At 41.7% G+C, this 22,053-nt stretch overlaps 1 protein-coding gene across 2 annotated transcripts in view; it reads right to left on the bottom strand.

Annotated features, from left to right (window-relative positions):
- RBL1 (RB transcriptional corepressor like 1) overlaps positions 1-21,738 on the bottom strand; it is a 57,998-nt gene extending 36,260 nt beyond the window's left edge. For both annotated transcript variants that reach the window (XM_089673252.1, XM_089673253.1), the window contains exons 1-6: positions 21,314-21,738; positions 15,594-15,727; positions 15,096-15,296; positions 11,909-11,973; positions 6,230-6,358; positions 3,132-3,286 (exon numbers count right to left, since the gene is read on the bottom strand). In XM_089673252.1, coding sequence (XP_089529378.1) covers positions 3,132-3,286; positions 6,230-6,358; positions 11,909-11,973; positions 15,096-15,296; positions 15,594-15,727; positions 21,314-21,481 — 852 coding nt within the window. In that variant the 5' untranslated portion in view covers positions 21,482-21,738. The remainder of the gene's footprint in view (positions 1-3,131; positions 3,287-6,229; positions 6,359-11,908; positions 11,974-15,095; positions 15,297-15,593; positions 15,728-21,313) is intronic.
- Positions 21,739-22,053: the final 315 nt, after the last annotated feature.

Genomic DNA, 22,053 nt, shown 5'->3' with positions numbered 1-22,053 from the left:
AGAACCGCAAAAATGTATGTAAAAGGGGATAGAACCCCCCCTTGTAGAGAAAGAGGTTACTTCACAGAACTAAATAGGCAGGTATCTTAATAAAAATTTATATTGTTTATTGTATATAAATCTAGAAACATTACATGGACAATACACAATTATTTTAAATAATATAAAATACTCAACCATTGCCAGCCCCGACAACATTGTCCACCACTACCACATACATTCAACACAACTATCATACATAGTGGCCACTTTGAGGTGAATACACAGGAACGTGAGAATTTACAAGTTTGTCTATCCCTCAAAAACCCTCTGGGAGGATAAAAAAATGCGGGTCTTTGTGACTTACCTATCCATTATACTGTGTATTATAGATACTGTATATGGAGGTACTAGTATAGTTACATGGGCAGTCCCGGTAAGCTGCGCATCAAGTTCTATAGCATATAGAAATACAAATCAGGCATAACCGACTCTATCCAGTCATATTCACTTTGGCTACCAGGTATAATGACTGTCCATTCACTTATGAACCAGAAGTAGCAATAGTAAAAGACGATTTCTGTGGTGTGCCAGGAGGATAGAAAGAAGAATATAAATATCATCAGCAGTGACCTAGATGGTTGATAGTGCAGTTCCAATGAAATGATCAAGGACAGCCACTCAAGTAACTATTGCTACAAGCAGACCCAAGACAGAGATATAGCTCCCATCACTGGACAGGTGAGAGTTGGGAGGATTGACATTACCCAAGGTGTCTGTGTGTTACACTGCCCCCCTCCCGTGACTCTTCCCCCTCCTGTCCCCCCACCTGACTCCTATTTTTTTAGCTGGCTCCTATATCAAAGCAAATTTGTCAAGCCCTGCTGAAGATCTTTTATACTGCTAGTGTACATGTCTGTTAAGGTCCCATACATCATCAGCTGTGACCTAGATGGTTGATGGTGCAGTTCCGATCAACAAGGACAGCCACATAGGTAACTAATGCTGCACACAGATCCAAGACGAGAGATATCGCTCTCACTGCTGCATGGAGTTTAGCCCCACGTGTCCTTCAGAGGATTTCCCCCCCCCCCTTCCTGACCAGGCCATTTTTTTTGCATTACGACGCTGCTTTACTTTAACTGACAATTGCATGCATGGTCATGCAACGCTGTACCCAAATGAAATTTACGTCCTTTTTTTCCCCCACAAATTGAGCTCTCTTTTGGTGTCATTTGATTGCCTGTGCGTTTATTTTGCTAGGAAAAAAGAAAAAAAAGGGCCAACAATTTTGAGAACAAAAACAAATATTTTAGATTTTTTTGCTATTAAACATGTCAAGTAAAAATAAATGTTTAAAAAAAAATCTAATTTAGTCATAAATTTAGGCCAAAAGGTATTCTGCTACACCTCCCAATATGTGTAAATTAATTGGTTTACATGAAACTTATAGCGTTTACAAATGGAGGCATAGATACTGAGATTTTTTTTTCTATCATTACTAGTAATGACAGCGATCAGCGACTTATAGCGGGACTGTGGTGGGCATTCTGACACACTGGGGGGAACTGACTTGGTGTCACTGACATCCCCAGGGACACCAATCAGTGCTTAAAAAAAAGCACCGACACTGTATTAATGGCACTGGGCAGGAAGGGGTAAACATGAGGGGCAAACAAAGGGTTGTTGCTGTTTTACTATGTGCTGTGTCCATGTGCAGCCATGCAAAGCAGTGTGCACGAGCTGACAGGGAGGAGAACCGTTTTGTTTACAAACAGTTCTCCTCCCCTTTAGAGATGCTCGGCAATCAACGGCCGGGAGCCGGTGATTGACAGCTGCGAATGGCGAGTGGGTAGGGGGTATATATATGTGATTTTGCGCACCCATGCCACCATGTAGCAGTATTTCTGCTATAGGATGGTCGGGAAGTGGTTAAGTCAGCAATAGCCGTCCATGCACAATGTGCTCTGACACAGCACATATCCTGGGAGAGTTAATCATTGAGTGAATCGTTGAGTCCTCAGATGGGTCCTGACTAAGCTGAAAAAGTACACCCATCAGTAACAGTGAGAGAGATATCTCGTCTTGGATCTGGGTGCAGCAGTAGTTACCTATGTGGCTGTCCTTGTTCATCGGAACTGCACCAACTAGGTCACAGCTGATGATATTCATATGCTTGATCTTTCTACCCTGCTGTAGATGCACACCAAAGAAATCTGCTTTTAATATTGCTACTTATGGTTCATAAATGTACGGACAGTTGCTATACCTGGTAGCCAAAGTGAATATATCTGGATACATTTAGTTCTATGAAGTAACCTCTCTCTACGGGGGGGGTCTCTGTCCCCTCTTACATGTACTTTTGTGCTCCCTGCACACATCTGCCTACCACTCCATCCTGGCAGTCGGTCAACACTGACAGCAGCTGTCCCAGGTTAAGAGATGGCCCTGGTTGGGGCCCCTCAGAACACCTGGGCCCCCTACTTGTATATGGCCTGTCCCTCCTGATGGCATCCTTGACATTGTTTCTGGTTGCTGTGATGACCAGGGATTTGTCAAGCCCTGATCTCCAGGAATACATAAAAAGGGACATTTATCAATCCTGTCTCAAGGCAAAGCAAAGCTAAACAGTAGTAAGACAGATTTATTGAAAGGTTATAGGCCAAAGTTGAATTTCTCCTTTCGCTGCTCTAAAGTCCTGCACTTGCAAACTGAATCAAAACTGACCCTGATCACTTATCTTCAGTCTTTGAAATTTGCAAAATTGTTGAACTTGGCTTCCCAGAAAAGCAGACATTTACCCAATTATGCCAAATTGCGCCAAATAGTGTCGCTCATTTGCTTTGTTTTTATTCTTGAGCTTTTTTTAATCCCCAAGTAGTGTATTTGTACAAGATTTAATTTACACGCACACACACACCTTTTCTCTTTTGTCTATTTATATGAATGTCTTTGGGTAAAAGCTCCACACCTAAAATAAGGTGTCATACCAAGGGTCAAGCAATCCTATTATTTCAACCTTCTGGTGTCAAGCGTATACAATCAGAGGTTCACTATCTCCAAAGAACATTCAGAGAACCGATACGAGTAATGCAAGACGAGCAACATTTTTCACAAAACCTAGAAAGAAAACACTACACGGACAAATATACCTTTCTGTCGTACAGTTTTGAGATGTAAGGCTTGAAGTAATGTTCTTTTATCCCTTTGGCTTCAACTGCAAGCCCATCGTAGTACTCACACAGTGAGTTGATAATACAGGGAGGATCGTCATCAATGCTATCCATATCAGGAGCTGGCAACTGTGCTGTTTACACAAGAAAAAGATTGTTAATTTAAGGGGACGCATACAATTTTTATGTATTCCTTTCCAACATTGGTGGTGTTAGCATTGTAAGGTCACTGGGATCTCACTATTTGCGAAGACTATTTTGCCTCCAAGAAAAGCAACAAAGACAGGCAGGAAAAAGAAAAAGTACCTCAATATAATTCTCATCTCCCATTGTTCTCAAGAAAAATCACCCCAGGCAGGAATGAATGCCATTTACATATCTTATAACTTTGCCTAGATGCAGACTACATATTTCCACGTTTTATTTATTTTTAACAGCTTTGCACAAATAGTGTGGGGCATTTAGCAATCCTGTCACACACCAAGGCAATGCTGCAATGGCAGCTGTGAGGCAGACTTACTATAAAGGCCTCATTCACACCATATGTGCATAAAATCTGATGGAGAGGCGCAGATTTGACTTGCATATGCTTCGCGCCATGTGCAGAGGCGATATTATTCAAGTCTTTGCAAGGACACAAAGAAAACATTTGCTCTCAATGTGCCCTGTTCACACCACCATGTTGATGTTACGTTACTTTTTTTTTTTTCTGTGCAGAAAACTACACATACATGATGAAGATTCCTGCGCAGAAAAAAAATCTGCATGTGATACTTGTGTTGCGTTGTGAGTAGGACACAGAATAGTTTTCTTTGTGCCCTTTCAGAACATGCGCAGAAAAACTCATGTCTCTGCATACGGTGTGAACAAGGCCTCAAAGTTCAACTTCATTCATACATTAGCAGCTCTAAAGTAGCACTGTGATGCAATAAAACCCAACACTAGTACATGGTCACATATCTTGAAAGACATTCGCTAGTCTATCCCAACATAATCTCATCCACACTTCTACGAACTTTGGATTGTTATCGGGCGGTGGCTAAGGCCCTGATTGATATTTAACCGCTTCCCGTCTGCCCTATAGCAGATATACTGCTGCAGGACAGCACGGGTGAGCAAAATCACGTATATATACACGATTTTACATTTCCGGGGGGAAACTGTAAACAAAACAGTTCTACTCCCTGACAGCTTGTGCACACTGCTTTGAATGGCTGTGTACAGCACAGCCATGCAAAGCAGTGTGCTCACAGACACAGCCCCATAGTAAAAAATGCCCAGCACAGAGTTAACCCTTTGATTGCCCCACATGTTAACCCTTTCCTGCCCAGTGCAATTAGTACAATGTCAGTACTTTTTATTAGCACTGATCACTGTATTAGTGTCACTGGGGATGACAGTGACGTCCCCCGTCCCCCCCCGTGTCAGAATGCCCACTGCAGTCTCGCTATAAGTCGCTGTTCGCCACCATTACTAGTAAAAATTTAAAAAATCCCAGTATATATACTGCCATTTGTAAACGCTAAAACTTTAACAAACAAATTTACACATATTTACACATTTATTTTTTTTTAGCAAAGACATGTAGCAGAATACATTTGGCCTAAATTTATGACCAATTTTAAAAAAAAAATTTAATTTTTTTTACTGGATAGGTTTAATAGCAAAAAAAAGTCAAAAATATTTTTTCTCCTAAAACTGTTTTTTTTTATAGCTCAAAAGAAAAAAAACCCACACACACAGGCAATCAAATACCACCAAAAGAAAGCTCAATTCGTGGAGAAAAATAAAATGTAAAATTTAATTTGGGTGTAGCGTTGCATGGTCAGGAAGGGGAGTAAATCTTCTTGAGGGCAAGTGGTTATTTACTTTTTTACTCTCTCTCTCTACCACCTTTCCTTCTGCTCCCTGTTCTTCTGCCCATTTTACCTCCTCCTTCTGATAATTTTCCTCAACCGTTACTAGTTTTTGTGCCTAGTCATACATAATCTTGTTACTGTTTTCCATAAACTACATTTTACTTCATTCTCTTTTGCAGTATAAGACCACCTGGTGATTGATTTAGCCAGAAAAGAAGTACACTCTCAAACCTCCTACTCTATTAGCTGTGCCTCTTATCCTCATGTATGATTACTCTATGTCTATTTGCCATGATTTGTAGCTCGTCACATATTCCTTCTGGGATGGTCACTGTATAGTTGTGCTCGGTTTTGTGTGTTCACCGGTCTTTATCCAAAGTTTGACAGTGCATCTACTCTGTTTTTTTTTTTTTTAATTTAAATATTAATTTTTCAGATAAACAAGTTATACAAACATACTCATTATAACCTTAACATATTATCAAAACATTTACCGTTTCATCCCCCCCCCCCCCCCCCAATATACTACCCATCCCCCCCCAATCCAATCCCTGACCCCTTCTGCTCTGCATTTTCCTGTTCATTTCTGGAGATCGAAATCCCTATAAAAGAACAACAATATGTTTCCATGTTAATCCCCCATAACCTCTAAGGCTAGCCTTGACTTTTTGAATTCCTCCCATTTGTTCCATCTTGTATGGTGATTCTCCATCTTATATTCATTCAAATGATAAAGTTCCTCCAATTAACATTGCTCTCTTTATTGTAATCCAAATGTGTTTTTTTTTTTTTTTTTTTTTTTTAATTAAAAAGGCCCCTAACCACATCTTCATTGAGCATATGTACAGAGTCCTCTCCACTGCTAACCTATCTCAGACCTGTGCAAATGTACATCTCTATTGACTGATTCCAAGCCAGGATTAAAAAATGCACAAAAAACTGTCACAGACAGCTAAAAACTACCAGCAGCCTGATTTAGATCTGATTGTGTAACCAATTTGCTCTATAAAAATTTCATATCCTCAACAGAGGCTGCAATTATGTTTATGAATCCCTATATTATCCACATATAAGAAAACCATCCATTATTCAGTGGGTGAGATTATGACACTGAAAAAAAAAACTCTTTTCCGCACAAATAAAATGTACAAAACAAAAACTTATTCACAATCAAGCAGCACCACTAGCTGATAAAGTGTATACATTCAGAAAACCTACCAGTAAATGAAGGATTCAGAAGGTCATCCTTATGGGAACACTGCAAAGTATGGACATAAACCAAATCCAGGCAGCACAAAAGCAAGTGATAAGAGTTAACCAAATCATCGCCAATCAGACTAAAATTTCCTAAGAAAGAAAAAAAGGACATGAAATCATGTACAAAAACTATAAAAATTCCCTTTAAAGCCCCTAGACTGTTTCATATAAAGAATGGCAACATTTGCTTATATCTCTTTTTTTTTTTTAAACAAGCACTGAGCTACATAAATCTTTAGTTTTTATTAAATTGTTTAAAGTGATACTAAGGCTAAAAACGTTACCTTAATGCATTCCTTGTAATGCAAAAAAAACTATTTTCTATTTTTCTGCCACCCCCCCTCCTTGCATTAAGGTAAAAAAAAAGCAAACAAAACATTTTCCATTTCCCTGATGTACCGCCCCCTTCCATGTATGAAGGGGAAGAGTGGGGAGAATTATTAAACTACAGGTTTAATATAGCGCCAACAGTTTGCGCAGTGCTTTACAAAATGAAGGTAGATGTTAGTTACAATACAATTTGGTACAAAAGGAAACAGAGGGCCCGGCTCGTTAGAGCTTACAATCTAGGAAGAAGGAGAATAGATCTGTCAGAACTTTAGCTCTGAAAAAAATAATCAGTATATAATTTATGAAAACAGGCAGGGATCTGGAATTAAGGAGATTCCCTATTAATTTTCATAGATCAACTGATAACCCAAGACCTTTATCTGCACTAATTTGAAGACGAAATAAAAAAGCAACAGTGTGCAAAAATATATATATTTATTAATAATGTCGGAAATATTCTGGGCTCACGGAATTAAACCGTAAGGCCTGAATTTATAAATGTAACATGGACATGCTGGAAGCCATTTTTATTTAATATTCTATTTTCATGGTTTCTAAACAAAGATTTTAACAGCAGAAATTCTCAGTTTCTTGCTGCATACTTTCCCAGGTTATAAATTTGGGGGGTATGGTAGTACCAAACGCCTAAGAGATAAGAACTGAACATGGTACAAATTGGCAAGATGTATGCTCTATGCCTACAGGGCGTTTTAATAACGCTGGTAACATTAGCTGTGTAAAGTCACATTAAAAATGTGAGTTTTTCAGCGTTTTTGTATTAGTGTTTAGCCACGTTTTTGCGTAAAAAAAAAAAAGTCCAAAAACGCTGGTTTGCCACGATTTACAGCTAAAACAAAACCTCACAAGTTCGGGAGGGGGGGGGGGGAGCGGGGGTTGGGGTTTCCAGCCAAAAACCGCTGATTACAGTCTATGTGTGCATGGATACATAGGATAACATGCTGGGGAGTTTACTGGCTGTATAAAGAAAAAAACGTCAAAAGCCAAAAACAGCAGCTGTAAAAACATCCAGTGTGCATGAGGACTAATTGAGAGGGTCTGTCTCAGATAGAAAAAAAAAAAAAAAAAAAAAAAAACACCACACACTAAACTTTACATTACATATGGTGTGATTAGTTGACAGGATTATTTTAAGCAAAAATGTCAATTGTATTATTGTTATTATACGAAGTTAATACTTGCAGAAGTAATTTGGCTTTTAAATGACCATATTCTATCTCCATATACATACAGTGGGGAAAAAAAGTATTTAGCCAGCCACCAATTGTGCAAGTTCTCCCACTTAAAAAGATGAGAGAGGCCTGTAATTGGCATCATAGGTAGACCTCAACTATGAGAGACAAAATGAGAAAAAAACAATCCAGACAATCACATTGGCTGATTTGGAAAGAATTTATTTGCAAATTATGGTGGAAAATAAGTATTTGGTCAATATCAAAAGTTCATCTCAATACTTTGTTATATATCCTTTGTTGGCAATGACAGAGGTCAAACGTTTCCTGTAAGTCTTCACAAGGTTGGCACACACTGTTGCTGGTATGTTGGCCCATTCCTCCATGCAGATCTCCTCTAGAGCAGTGATGTTTTGGGGCTGTCGCTGGGCAACACGGACTTTCAACTCCCTCCAAAGGTTTTCTATTCGGTTGAGATCTGGAGACTGGCTAGGCCACTCCAGGACCTTGAAATGCTTCTTACGAAGCCACTCCTTCGTTGCCCGGGTGGTATGTTTGGGATCATTGTCATGTTGGAAGACCCAGCCACGTTTCATCTTCAATGCCCTTGCTGATGGAAGGTTTGCACTCAAAATCTCACAATACATGGCCCCATTCATTCTGTCCTGTACATGGATCAGTCGTCCTGGTCCCTTTGCAGAGAAACAGCCCCAAAGCATGATGTTGCCACCCCCATGCTTCACAGTAGGTATGGTGTTCTTTGGATGCAACTCAGCATTCTCTCTCCTCCAAACACGACGAGTTGTGTTTCTACCAAACAGTTCTATTTTGGTTTCATCTGACCATATGACATTCTCCCAATCCTCTTCTGGATCATCCAAATGCTCTCTAGCAAACTTCAGACGGGCCCGGACATGTACTGGCTTAAGCAGGGGGGACACGTCTGGCACTGCAGGATCTGAGTCCCTGGCGGCATAGTGTGTTACTGATGGTAGCCTTTGTTATGTTGGTCCCAGCTCTCTGCAGGTCATACACTAGGTCCCCCGTGTGGTCCTGGGATTTTTGCTCACCGTTCTTGTGATCATTTTGACCCCACGGGGTGAGATCTTGCGTGGAGCCCCAGACTGAGGGAGATTATCAGTGGTCTTGTATGTCTTCCATTTTCTAATTATTGCTCCCACAGTTGATTTGTTCACACCAAGCTGCTTGCCTATTGCAGATTCAGTCTTCCCAGCCTGGTGCAGGTCTACAATTTTGTTTCTGGTGTCCTTCGACAGCTCTTTGATCTTCACCATAGTGGAGTTTGGAGTGTGACTGTTGGAGGTTGTGGACAGGTGTCTTTTATACTGATAACAAGTTCAAACAGGTGCCATTGATACAGGTAATGAGTGCAGGACAGATGAGCCTCTTAAAGAAGAAGGTACAGGTCTGTGAGAGCCAGAAATCTTGCTTATTTGTAGGTGACCAAATAATTATTTTCCACCATAATTTGCAAATAAATTCTTTCCAAATCAGCCAATGTGATTGTCTGGATTTATTTTCTCATTTTGTCTCTCATAGTTGAGGTCTACCTATGATGTCAATTACAGGCTTCTCTCATCTTTTTAAGTGGGATAACTTGCACAATTGGTGGCTGACTAAATACTTTTTTGCCCCACTGTATATATTTTATCTATATTAACTGGTTTTTAACAATAGATATTGGTATATATATTGTAGATATTATGTTTTCAACATTTTAATTAGTTTGAGTCCATTATATTACGTCTGTATGCTACAGGAGGAGGTAAGATAATTAAGAAATCTCAGTACAAATGACCTCAACGAATGTCTGTAAGATGTGTAGGTAGAATTCCGCCCCCCCCTTTCTCCATAATCACTTAGGCAATGCATTATTTTCAGTGACACTGGTCCCAGTTTGTCTAACCAGTCCTGTCAAAAGAGCAGCTAGCTCTTAAAATTTAGGTTCTTACAAGCTGGAGGTCAGAGGTCAACTCTTGACAAAGCCCAGGAGTTTTTAGGAGAAATCCAAAATTATTCCTAATCCTATACTGCCTTCAGGTAATTAGGAAAGAAAGTGACACTTCGAGTGATGTCATAAGTAGGTAAGATAAGTTTTGCCTGCCTAGGTTTTTGTGGGTGATAAACGTTTGATGACTGTGAGAGACAGCACACAAGACCGGAGTTAAGAAAACAGATGGAAGCAGACACACACAGAAGTGCGCTGACTTAAAGCTGACATCAAATATACCATAGTAACTATATTGGTAACGTATAAAACTTCTCTTCAGGCAATTTGTACTCTCCTTATATCTCTAGCGAAACCGCTTAGTTTGATATTGGTTATAGATAGCGGTGGAGTTGATGTGAAAGTATTTTAACTGCAGTGTAAATTATCTCCATTTCTATTCTCTGGGGGGAGGATTCTCTTTGAAATATCCCCAAAGCTAATTTCACTTTCTAGTCAATGGTTTAGCTGAGTATATGACAAAATAGACCATTTAGTGTAATATTTGTTCTTGGCCTCAGATTCTAAGCTTATTGGATTGGCCTGTGGATGGTATTCTAAATCAATTCAAGCCAAGGTACACTTTGAGCTTTGAAAATCTGGTTGTAGAGAGATCACATGATCACTTTGCATAGCCTTTGTTATTTGCTACTGAGTTACTGATAGTTTCCTATGCTGCATTTCTAGACAGCTTGTCCTAATTCATTAATATTTGAAAATAATTACTGGTTCAAATGTCTAACCATTAGTTTTGATTAGATTATTGTACTGTTATTTTGGTTTATTATGCATCACCTATTATACTTCATTTCATTACCATTTTGCACTGGACTTTTATTTATATTTTTGTACATTATTGCGTCTTCAAATTAGCGCAAATAAAGAACTCGGATTATCAGTTGATTTAGGAAAATTAGTAGGGAATCTCCTTAATTCCAGATTCCTGCATGTTTTCATAAGTTATATACGGATTTTCTCAGAGCTAAAGTTCAAACAATAATAAAAGCAAGATTCTCTCAAGTTGTCTATTTTGTTATATATCACCAACTAAACCATTGACTAGAAACTGAAAACAGCTTTGGGGATATTCCAAAGAGAACTCCCTCTTCCGAGAACTGAAAAGAAGATAATTTATATACTGCAGTTAAAATTATTTCAAATCAACTCCGATGCTAACCATAACCGACTAAATGGTTTAGCTGGAGATATAAAGTGAGACAAATTGCCTGCAGAAAAATGAAAGGTATACATTACCAATATAGATTCTATGGTATCAGTGATTTCAGCTTTAGGTCAGCTCACTTCTGTGTGTGTCCATCTGTTGTCCCCCGTCTTTGTCCCTTCTCCTCGTCTCCTAACTTATCACCCAAAAAACCTAAGCAGGCAAAGCTGATCTCTCCTAATGATGTCACTCAAGATGTCCATTTTCTTTACTAAAAATGATCCCAATTACCTAAAGGGGCAATATAGGATTAGGATTTTTCCCAAAAAGTCCTGTGCCATGTCGAGAGTTGACCTCCAACATTCAGCTTGTTAAAAGGCTATAAACTTACTCTTGACAAAACTGGTTACACTGGGACTAGTGTCCCTTAAAAATAATGTATTACCCAAGTGCTATATGAAAAAAATTTTCTACCTATACAGCTTACAGGTATTTGCTGACATTTCTTAATTATCTAAATTCTTCCGTTGCATACAGATGTTGAAATATAAACGTAAAATAATTAGTAATGTTGAAAACATAATATCCAAAATGTATACCAATCTGTATTAATTGGTAAAACAAAAAAAAAAAGTTACTTAGATTTACTTTGTGTTCTAATAGAATATAAAAGGACAAAATGGATTCTAGCATTTCAATGCAGTTACATTACGTAGAGATAAGTTCAGGCCTTACAGTTTAATTCTGTGAGTACAGAAAAGTTTCAACTGATCCACCACTGTGCATGACTGCATCTCTTCTCCTCGCTCTTCCTCTTCCCAGCACTCAAGCAGCAGCAGGAGTCAAATATTTTGACTCTAGTAACACTTTAAGTTACCTGTTAGCAAATCTTAACAAGTTGTGTCAAAATCAAAATTCATGAAATAAAAGTAAATACATTGTGTACTCACCCTTTGCATATACAAATAATGTCCAGCAGAAGTTGAAGAGATCTTTACTATTACACTGCAACTTCCTTAAACAGAATTAAAAAAAAAAAAAAAAAGTCAAAACGAATAAAGTATTATGTAAATCTTTGTTACTCTAACAATAATTTAGCAGGGAACAAACAAGCAATCCATGTGAAAACTGTTCAAAAAATAAAAAAGGTGAATACCCTTTTCCGCCTATATTTCTAGCCATCACGTGACTGTTATGTGTCTCATACACTTTACAGAACCAAGACGGTACTAAGTTGTAACGCGTCACATGTTCAGGTGATGTCACCAGCAGCATGTGTGTTGACAGAAAGGCTCCCTGCAGGAACCGCTGTCTAGTTAGCTTTTAGAACTGTTTCTTGCAGGAGTGGCCGCTTGTAACGTGGGCTGATAACAGGGGAGTGCACAGCATAAGCATGGCTTGTCACCCTGGATAGTTTGTTTGGATCAGGCTGGTCCTCACAAACCATTTACTTCACATATATGCACTGTATGCAGTTTCAGCTACATACAGTGTACACCGCTGTGCCCGGAAGATAGGAACTTTCCAGCTCACTTTCTGAAGAAAAACAAGTCAGACTGAGCACTGCTCAGTCATTCACAGGATGCTTTGCATTGTATGATTGAATACAAAGCTTTCCCTGAATGGTTGAGTCAGAAATCATGACATTCATAAGCCTCTATGCCTCTGCCAATCAGAAGAAGCTTTGTATTTATTCAAAGAATAGAAGGCTCCCTCGTGAATGGCTAAACAGCACTAAACCTGACTATTTTGTCCTGGGAGTGGACCAGAAAGTTCCCATCCCACTGCCTGAACACAGTGCTGTATACTGTATGTAGCTGAAGATACATACAGTTTAACTACCTGCCGACCGCAGATAGCCGAATGACGGCTTCACTGCGGCCGGCCAGTTCTGAGTGGACGTCATATGACGTCCTCCCAGAACGCGCTCTCCTGCGCGCCCCAGGGGGCGCGCACCCGGCGATCTCCGTGATCGCTGTGTCCTACGGACACAGCTGATCACGTGATGTGGTAAAAGGCCAATCACAGCGGCCTTTTACCACGTGATCAGCGGTGTCCAATGACACGCTGATCAGAGGGAAATGCAAGTGCCGGTTCTCGGCTGCACTTTCCTCACGCTGTCAGATCGTGAGGAAAGTACTGCCGAGAACCGGCAGTTGTCAGAGCGGGGATCGGCACCGATCATCAGGGCACTGATGATCAGTGCCCTGATGATCGGTGCCCAGCAGTGCCACCCGCAAGTTCCGCCCACCTGCGCCCAGCAGTGCGCTTACTAGCTCCGCCCACCTGTGCCCAGCAGTGCACCCACCTGTGCACCCACCAGTGCCCCCCACCTGTGCCCACCCACCAGTGCTGCCAGTCAGTGCCACCAGTCAGTGCCCAGGGGTTGTGCCAGTCAGTGCCATCTATCAGTACCCGCCTATCAGTGCCACCTCATTAGTGCTGTCTATCAGTGCCGCCTATCCGTGCCACCTCATTATTACTGCCTATCAGTGCCCTTTAGTGCTGCCTATCAGTGCCCATCAGTGCCGCCTATCAGTGCCGCCTCATCAACGCACATCAGTGAAGGAGAAAAAATACCTGTTTGAAAAATTTTATAATAGAAACAAAGAAACTTTTTTTTTTTTTCAAATTTTTTGCACTTTTTTTTATTTATAACGCAAAAAGTAAAGCGCCCAGTGGCAATTAAATACTACCAAAAGAAAGCTCTATTTGTGAGAAAAAAATGATCAAAATTTCATATGGGTACAATGTTGCATGACCGCGCAATTGTCAAAGTGCGGCAGCGCTGAAAGCTGAAAATTGGCCTGGTAAATAAGGGGGTATAAGTGCCTGGTAGGCAAGTGGTTAAACAGCTCACACATCTAGCAGTGAAGGTAATTGTATGTTTAGACCAGCTTAGTCCAAGCAAACTATTTATACTATGGAGATCAGCTTTAACCACTCGCCCTCCAGAGGAGTTATCCCCCTTCCTGACCAGGCCATTTTTTTGCGATACGGCGCTGCTTTACTTTTACTGACAATTGCAGAGTCATGCAACACCACCCAAATGAAATTTACGGCCTTTTTTCTCCACAAATAGAGCTTTTTTTTGGGTGACATTTGATCGCCTGTGCGGTTATTTTTCACGCTATAAACAAAAAGAAAAACAGACTGAATTTTGAGAAAATAACAGTATTTTTGACTTTTTAACTATTAAACCTGTCCAGTAAAATTTAAAAAAAAAAAATTTTGCCATAAATTTAGGCCAAAATGTATTCTGCTACGTCTTTGCTTAAAAAAAAAAAAAAATAATAATAATAATAATAAAATCCCAATACATGTAAACTAATTGGCTGACATGAAAGTTATAGCGTCTGCAAATGGTGGTATAGATACTGGAATTATTTTTTAATTTTTTTCTAGAAAGGGCGGCTATCAGCGACTTGACACTAGGGGGAACTAACTTGATGTCACTGACATCCCCAGTGACACCAATACAGTGATCAGTGCTAATATAAAGCACTGACACTGTACTAATGGCACTGGGCAGGAAGGGGTTAACACGTGGGGCAATCAAAGGGCTGTGTTTTACCAAGTGTGCGGTGTTTCCTTGTAAGTACACTGCTATGTATAGCTCTGCTATGCAGAGCCTTACAAAGCAGTGTGCAGGAGCTGACGGGGGATGGATCTGTGTTGTTTATACACAGGTCTCTCCCTCGGAGGCAATCGATTATCGGGTGCCGATGAGAAATCACCGTCCGGGACCCGGTGATTGACAGCCGAGGCCACGAATGGTGGCACAAGTACAGCGCGTGAGCGCCCCCTATCTAGAACTGCAAAATCACGTATATACACACACACGCCTGATTTTGCACACTGGTGCCAACCTGTAGCAGTATTTCTGCTATAGAGTGTGCTGAAGCGGTTAAACTACCACTGGAGTTGGTCTATTTTGAAGGAAAAATAAAAACCCAAGGCATTAAAAAAAAGTGTCCAGAATTGGAATTTTGCAATAAATAAAGATGCACCAACTAATATGTACAATGCATGAAACAGAAATAAGGGTTTTACTTATAGTCTCTGTACAAAAGCAAACATAGTCTGCCACCAAATTTTTCCAGCAGCACATCTATTAGTGGAAGAAAAGCAATTTACCTTTGTTTTCTACTTCTAGGTAGTCTAGGAGGCTCTTCATGGCGATTCTGAAACATGTCCATGAATATTGGTTCAAATTTTTTGAAGATTACAGTAGATACCTCAAAGTTCCTTTCCAGTCGTTCAACTCGTTCCCTAAATTCCTGGGGAAGGGTTGACATGTCCATCCACTTCTTCATTTTATTAAAGAATTGAATCAGGCTATTGGAGAGCAGAAAAAAAATCCATGCTTTTTTGTAACAAGTCAGCATTTAACATGGGAGTCAATGCATGATAAATAAGTGGTCATACACTGCATTTGCCATTACAATCTAACGACTATGATTAAAACCTGAAGCTAATGTGGGCGGCACAAACTATGGGGGCTAGTTTAAAAAATAGTGCATCTTGGGTGAAAGTTGTGTGAAAACCTTACATAAACCTCAATGCATTGTATACATTTTAAACCCTCCCCTTTTTTTTTTATAAAAAAATATATATTTTTTTTTAACATAATACCTCAGTTTGGCTGAACGGAGAATACGAGTGAGGGACACGCCATTTCCTTCCATGATACCTCTTCCAACAGTTGGAATGATGCCTTTCCGGCACTCTGCATACAATGCACACGCAAGCCAGTGTTTCATGTCGCCCTATGACAAAAATAAATATAAATGAAGCCCCAGCATGGAAATGGAACATTGACGCAAAGACATGATAAAATGAACCCACATTCATAACCCATGAAGTTAAGAAGAATCAAAGACATTAGTTTCATATACATTTAACACAACAGTTGAGAGCCAAGCAGCTGTATTATATGGCACTAAAAAACAATACCCAGTCATTTCCAAACAGGGTGGATTTGATTTAAATCAAACTGATTTGAATCACGATTTAAATCACTAGTCAGTAAGGCTTGATATAAATCCTAGTTTTCTACATAAAGACTAATTCTTGCTGGTATAACTTTAATATGCAAGTAGATGAAGATTTTTAGAATAACAACTTTTCATATTAGTTTTTTTATCCCCAGTTTAATAGGTTAATCATTCATATTTGGACAACTTTTCTGTTGTACTTAGGAAGGAGAAAAATAATCATTACCTTAATAATAACAATTTAAATAGATTTATTCAACTGAAACAATAACATTCCAGCATATGTGATTTGCTTAAACATCCATGTTTGTTAACTAATTTGGCTAAACAAAATATATATTTTTTAAGACACTTAGACTGTCAGCCCCTTCCTCCTCACACTTAGTTTCACTTTCTTCTTGTGCAGATCTATTCCACTCCAAACAATCAGAAAAATATAGTTTCTATTCTATTCACTGAACTTCTTGAAACTTAGCACTGAAGGGGTTGATTCTGTATTCATAGGTTTGTAGAAGTTAGGATTCAGGTCTTTTTCTTAACTCTGTTCATGTTATAACATTTTTGCTGTGAAGAAGAGGCATGTGATCTCCGCTGAGTCAAATTCAGTTTTGAGAACTGCAAAAGTAAACCAAACATCTGTGATAATATCTTGTAGGCAGAGAAACTGCCCAATAATCTTACAAAAACCTCTGGAAGAGCATGACATTGTGAATGGATTCATGGAATTTATTTACCAAAAAAATTAAACATATACAGCCTTATTCTACATAATTAAAAAACTAATCTTTATTTCATGATGGAATAACCTTTGGATGGCAATATATGTTCCTCAAAAAGCATTTTATTTTAAAAAAAATCTGATTTAAATCCAAAAAATCCGATTAAAATCAAAAAAATCCGATTTGTTTGATTTTTTTTAAAAAGAATCATTGATTTTTATCCACCCTGTTTCCAAACAATTTACATAAGTTTCCTATCATGAATAACAACCAGGCAATGACGACCGTTATATTGGGAAAAACAAAAAAACCTGGATGTTTACTCACGTCCTAATTAATTTATTTTCAAAGCATCAAAGCTGAGTGTTACCACTTAGAAGTGTTCTGTACGTTCTGTACAACACCTCATCATACTAAATCAAAATACAAAAGTAATCAGCTAAATCTGATCTGCACACTTTGTCATTGATATCAGAAAGACTATAGGTTTCTTACACTGTTATAACATTTTTAGGAATACTAAGGCCGGCCATACATGGGTTGAAATTCGACCGATTTTTCGTCTGAAAATCGGACCTAAGAATAATCGGCAAATTTTCGCTCCGTTAGTGGGCCCAGCAGTAAACGATCACTCTTCTGGAAATAAGGATCTTTATCCTGGTGTGTGAACCGACTATTAAAGCAGAACAAAGGGCGGACTGACAACTCATGGGCCCCCGGGCAATAGGGGATCATGGGGCCCCCGGGCAATAGGGGATCATGGGGCCCCCGGGCAATAGGGGATCATGGGGCCCGTGTCCTTGCTCAAACTCAAAAAAGCCTATGAAAAGGGTACCAGGGGCATCTCATGGGGCCCCTACTGACCCCGGGCCCTGCCAGAGTTTCCAAATGGTCAGTCCGCCCCTGAGCAGAACTTTATCTACAACTTGATAAAAAATAATGTTCTTTAACAAGGCACATACACATTCCACAATAATAATTATGCTACCAAAATTAGTGTGTGCTGTAGATTTCCTCCAGCATTGTTCCCATTTCTTCTTGCTGGAGGCTGCCATTTTTCTGAAGCCCAGAGCAGCAGTGAATCAAAGTGGAGCTAAATTCATCAATTTAACGGTTTTCCCGGAATGCCAGGATTGCCAACTGTGACAATTGCTTGTGTCCTCAACCAAACTGTCACAGCTAGTGTCATAACTGATCACACCATGGCAGTTACAGATCAAACAGAAGCAGCTTCCTTGGCTGTAAAGGATAGGAGGATTTAATTGTACTTTAAGGCTGTCAGCAGATCGGCCTCTACAAATCCAGCAGTGCCTGACAAGAGAGAGCAACAGAGCATATGCAGAGCAGGGTAAGACCATGTATTCCTGTACTTTTTACATAGCTATACCTGCAGAAGGGGCGGGCTTGAAGTCATGTAGCAGGATTTAATTTTCTTACTAGAGTTCCATTTTAATGTGCCGATTTCTGCTGTATCTCAGCGCCATCAGAATCTTTCCAAGTGTATGTCAGGGCTTGACAAACTTGCTTTGAATCTAGGAGGCATCTAAAAAAGTTAGGAGACAGGTTTTTTTCCCATAGCATGGGTTGTCAGCGCCCGGAGCAAGGCACCTTTTGGGCGACAAGCTTCACGTGATGCAATATGCCATGCGACAATCATTGCAAAACCGCACCACATTTTAGGTGACATTAGGGAAAAAGAAAAAAAAAAAAAAAAAAAAAAAAAAAAAGACACCTGAACCTGCATTTTGCAATCGCAGCGACTCTGCCATGATCTCAAAACACCCAGGTGTGAATGGAGCTGCCCTGGTTCACACATATGTGATTCTGGACACATTTTCAAAATCACAGATTCACATGACAGGCTATGTGTTCCTACTGAGGTGGTTCACACAGATGTGATCCACACGTATTGCGAAAAGGGTCCTGTGAAAGCTTGTAGTTGTGCATTCCAGACTCGCATGTCATAGTGCCATAAGGAGATAGTGTTCACATAAGATTGCTAATGACAGGCGGTTTAGCATTGAAGTCATTGGGAGGCAGTTGTGGAGAAAGAGCCAAAAAAATTGCCCCTGTACTGAAATCACACAGAAACCAGAACAACATTGCCTATTCAGTACACATACACTATATTGCCAAAAGTATTGGGTCGCCTACCTTTACACGCACATGAACTTTAATGGCATCCCAGTCATAGTCCGTAGGGTTCAATATTGAGTTGGCCCCGCCCTTTGCAGCTATAACAGTTTCAACTCTTCTGGGATGGCTGTCCACAAGGTTTAGGAGGGTGTCTATGGGAAGGTTGGACCATTCTTCCAGAAGCACATTTGTGAGGTCAGGCACTGATGTCGGGGGAGGAGGCCTGGCTCACAGTCTTCACTCTAATTCATCCCAAAGGTGTTCTATTGGGTTGAGGTCAGGACTCTGTGCAGGACAGTCAAACTCGCTCATCCATGTCTTTGCGCACCAGTGCACAAAGCAAGGTCCATAGTCATGTTGGAACAGGAAGGGCCCATCCCCAAACTGTTCCCAAAAAGCTGAGAGCATGAAATGGTCCAAAATGTCTTGGTATGCCGACACCTTAAGAGTTCCCTTCACTGGAACTAAGGGGCCAAGCCCAATCCCTGAAAAACAACCCCACACCAAAATCCCTCCTCCACCAAACTTTACACTTGGCACAATGCAGTCAGGCAAGTACCGTTCTCCTGGCAACCGCCAAACCCAGACCAGCCTATAGTATTGTCACACAGAGAAGCGTAATTGGTCACTCCAGAGAACAGGTCTCCACTGCTCTAGAGTCCAGTGGCGGCGTGCTTTACACCACTGCATCTGACGCTTTACATTGCACTTGGTGATGTAAGGCTTGGATGCAGCTGCTCGGCCATGGAAACCCATTCCATGGAGCTCTCTATGCACTGTTGTTGTGCTAATATGAAGGCCACACCAAGTTGGAGGTCTTTAGCTATTGACTTTGCAGACAGTTAGTGACTTCTGTGCGCTTCTGCATGCGCTGACCCCGCTCTCTCATTTTACGTGGCCTACCACTTGGTGGCTGAATTGCTGTTGTTCCCAGTTGCTTCCACTTTGTTATAATCCCACTAACAGCTGACTGTGGAATATTCAGTAGCCAGGAAATGTCACAGATGGACTTATTGCACAGGTGGCAACCTATCACGGGACCACGCTTGGAGTCACTGAGCTCCTGAGAGCGACACATTCTATCACAAATGTTTGTAGAAGCAGTCTGCATGCCTAGAGGATGATTTTATACACCTGTGTCCATGGAGGTGATTGGAACACCTGAATCCAATGATTTGGAGGGGTGTCCCAATACTTTGGGCAATACAGTGTATATGTGAACCCAGGTGCCAGGACACAATTTCTAGTCACCACGGCGCTTGGGATTTGTCGAGCCCTGATCTATGGGCACACTCCTCAATGATCTTGGACCCCAGCTACACTTCTCCAATGCAGTAACACACGTTGCCGCAACACACTGCAGTGCCTGTAACAGTTTTGCTATGCCAGGAATGTTACATTTGTATCACCTGACGCCCGGGACATGTAGTTCCAGGTGCTGGGCAGGTATTCCTCCCCCCCCCCCCCAACCTTTAGCCCTGCTGCGGGCTCCCCTTCTTGTCCTGACCTGGAAGTGAGTTTATGACATCACTACCGGGTTCCCGTTCACAGATTTCCCAGACGTTGAGGCTGGAAAAGAATGTGATGCAGTGTGATGTACCCTGAATGTTTCAAAAAAGAGAACCTGTCACCAAAACCCATCATAGTGTGAGTACCCCCTCCTTTATAGTTTACCCCCATAGTGTGAGCACTCCATTTTCCTGTGTAGTGTGTACCCCATAGTGTGAGGACCTCTCATTCTGTATAGTGTACCCCTAGAGTGTGAGGACCTCTCCTCCAGTGGTGTACCCCCATAGTGTGAGTAGCCCTCCTGTACAGTGTACCCCTAGAGTGTACAGCCCCACAGTATGAAGACTTCCTACTGTGTAGTGTACCCCCATAGTGTGAGGACCCTTCTGTGGTGTACCCCCCAGTGTGCAGACTCCTTCTGTATAGGGTACCCCAACAGTGTGCAGACCCCTCCCTCTGTATAGTGAGGGCCCCCTCCTGTGTAGTGTACCCCCCATATTGTGAGCACCCCTCATTCTGTATAGTGTACCCCCATAGTGTGAGGACCCCTTCTGTATAGTGAACCCCCATAGTGAGGCCCCCCTCCTCCTGTGTAGTCTATACCCCCATAGAGTGAGTACCCCATTCTCCTGTGTAGTGTGTACCCCCATAGTGTGAGTACATCTCCTGTAGTGTACCCCCATAATGAGCACCCCTCTTGTATATTATACCCCCATAGTGTGAGGACCCCTCCTCCTGTATAGCATACCCCCATAGTGTGAGCACCCCATTCTCCTGTGTAGAGTACCCCTAAAGTGCTAGGACCCCTCCTTCTGTATCCTGTACCCCCATAGTGAGGGCCCCTCCTCCTGTATAATGTAGCCCCATAGTGTGAGCACCCCATTCTCCTGTATAGTGTACCCCCATGGTGAGGGCCCCTCCTCCTGTATAGTGTACCCCCATAGTGTGAGGCGCCCTCCTCCTGTGTCCCCCCATATCCCGCCCCTCCTCTGACCTCCAGGCTGTAGGTGCTCCATGTCCGGTTGAAGTTGCTCAGTGTCCGGAGCGCCGTCTCCTCCTCCAAGTTCAGTTCTCCGCACAGACTCTCCAGCTCCTCCCGGACCCTCTCCCCGGCTCCCCCGTCCCAGGAGTTGGAGGACTCGCCCTCGTCCCTCTCCATCATTATCCGCTGAGCCGTCTCCCCGCACTTCTCCTTCCCACAATCCTCGGCGACACCGAAAAGGCGCGAAAACTAGACAGGCTCACTCCCCGCCGTATCCCTCCGCCGCCCTCAGACAGCCGGACTTCTCCCCGACACCCCCTCACACCGGGGCCTCCCGCCCCTCCGGCCCCTGCACCGTGCACCGGGGGGGGGCCGCTGGAGGGACTGGGAGGCGGGAAAGAGACTTCTCTACCTCATAGCCCCGGAGCGGCGGAGGAATACCAGGGAGAGACCGCATTGCATTGTGGGAGTTGTAGTCTGTGAGGAGAGTTAAAGCCCCGAAGTTGGGTGTGATCTTCCCCGACACTGACACCGATCACCCCACCCCCTCCCAGCACGGAGGTCCTCGGTGCTGCTGGAAGAAACTGACAGAGAAACAAGGACTTTAATCCCAAGTAAACTACTCCAAAGATTCCACCCACCCCCCGGCACACATGAAAGAATAAAGCCCCCTCAGAAGCCTGGGCCATGGTCAGTAGGCAAGAGGCTAGCCCGCAGGCCCCTCCAGAAGCCCCTGTCCCGCTTGGGTCTAT

Source organism: Staurois parvus, unplaced genomic scaffold (genome assembly GCF_062004578.1).
Source record: "Staurois parvus isolate SC_StPar_1 unplaced genomic scaffold, SC_StPar_1.0 ptg000137l, whole genome shotgun sequence".
In the NCBI taxonomy this organism is placed as follows: domain Eukaryota; kingdom Metazoa; phylum Chordata; class Amphibia; order Anura; family Ranidae; genus Staurois; species Staurois parvus.
Note: the sequence above shows the minus strand (reverse complement) of the source record. Positions and strands in the feature narration are given on the sequence as shown.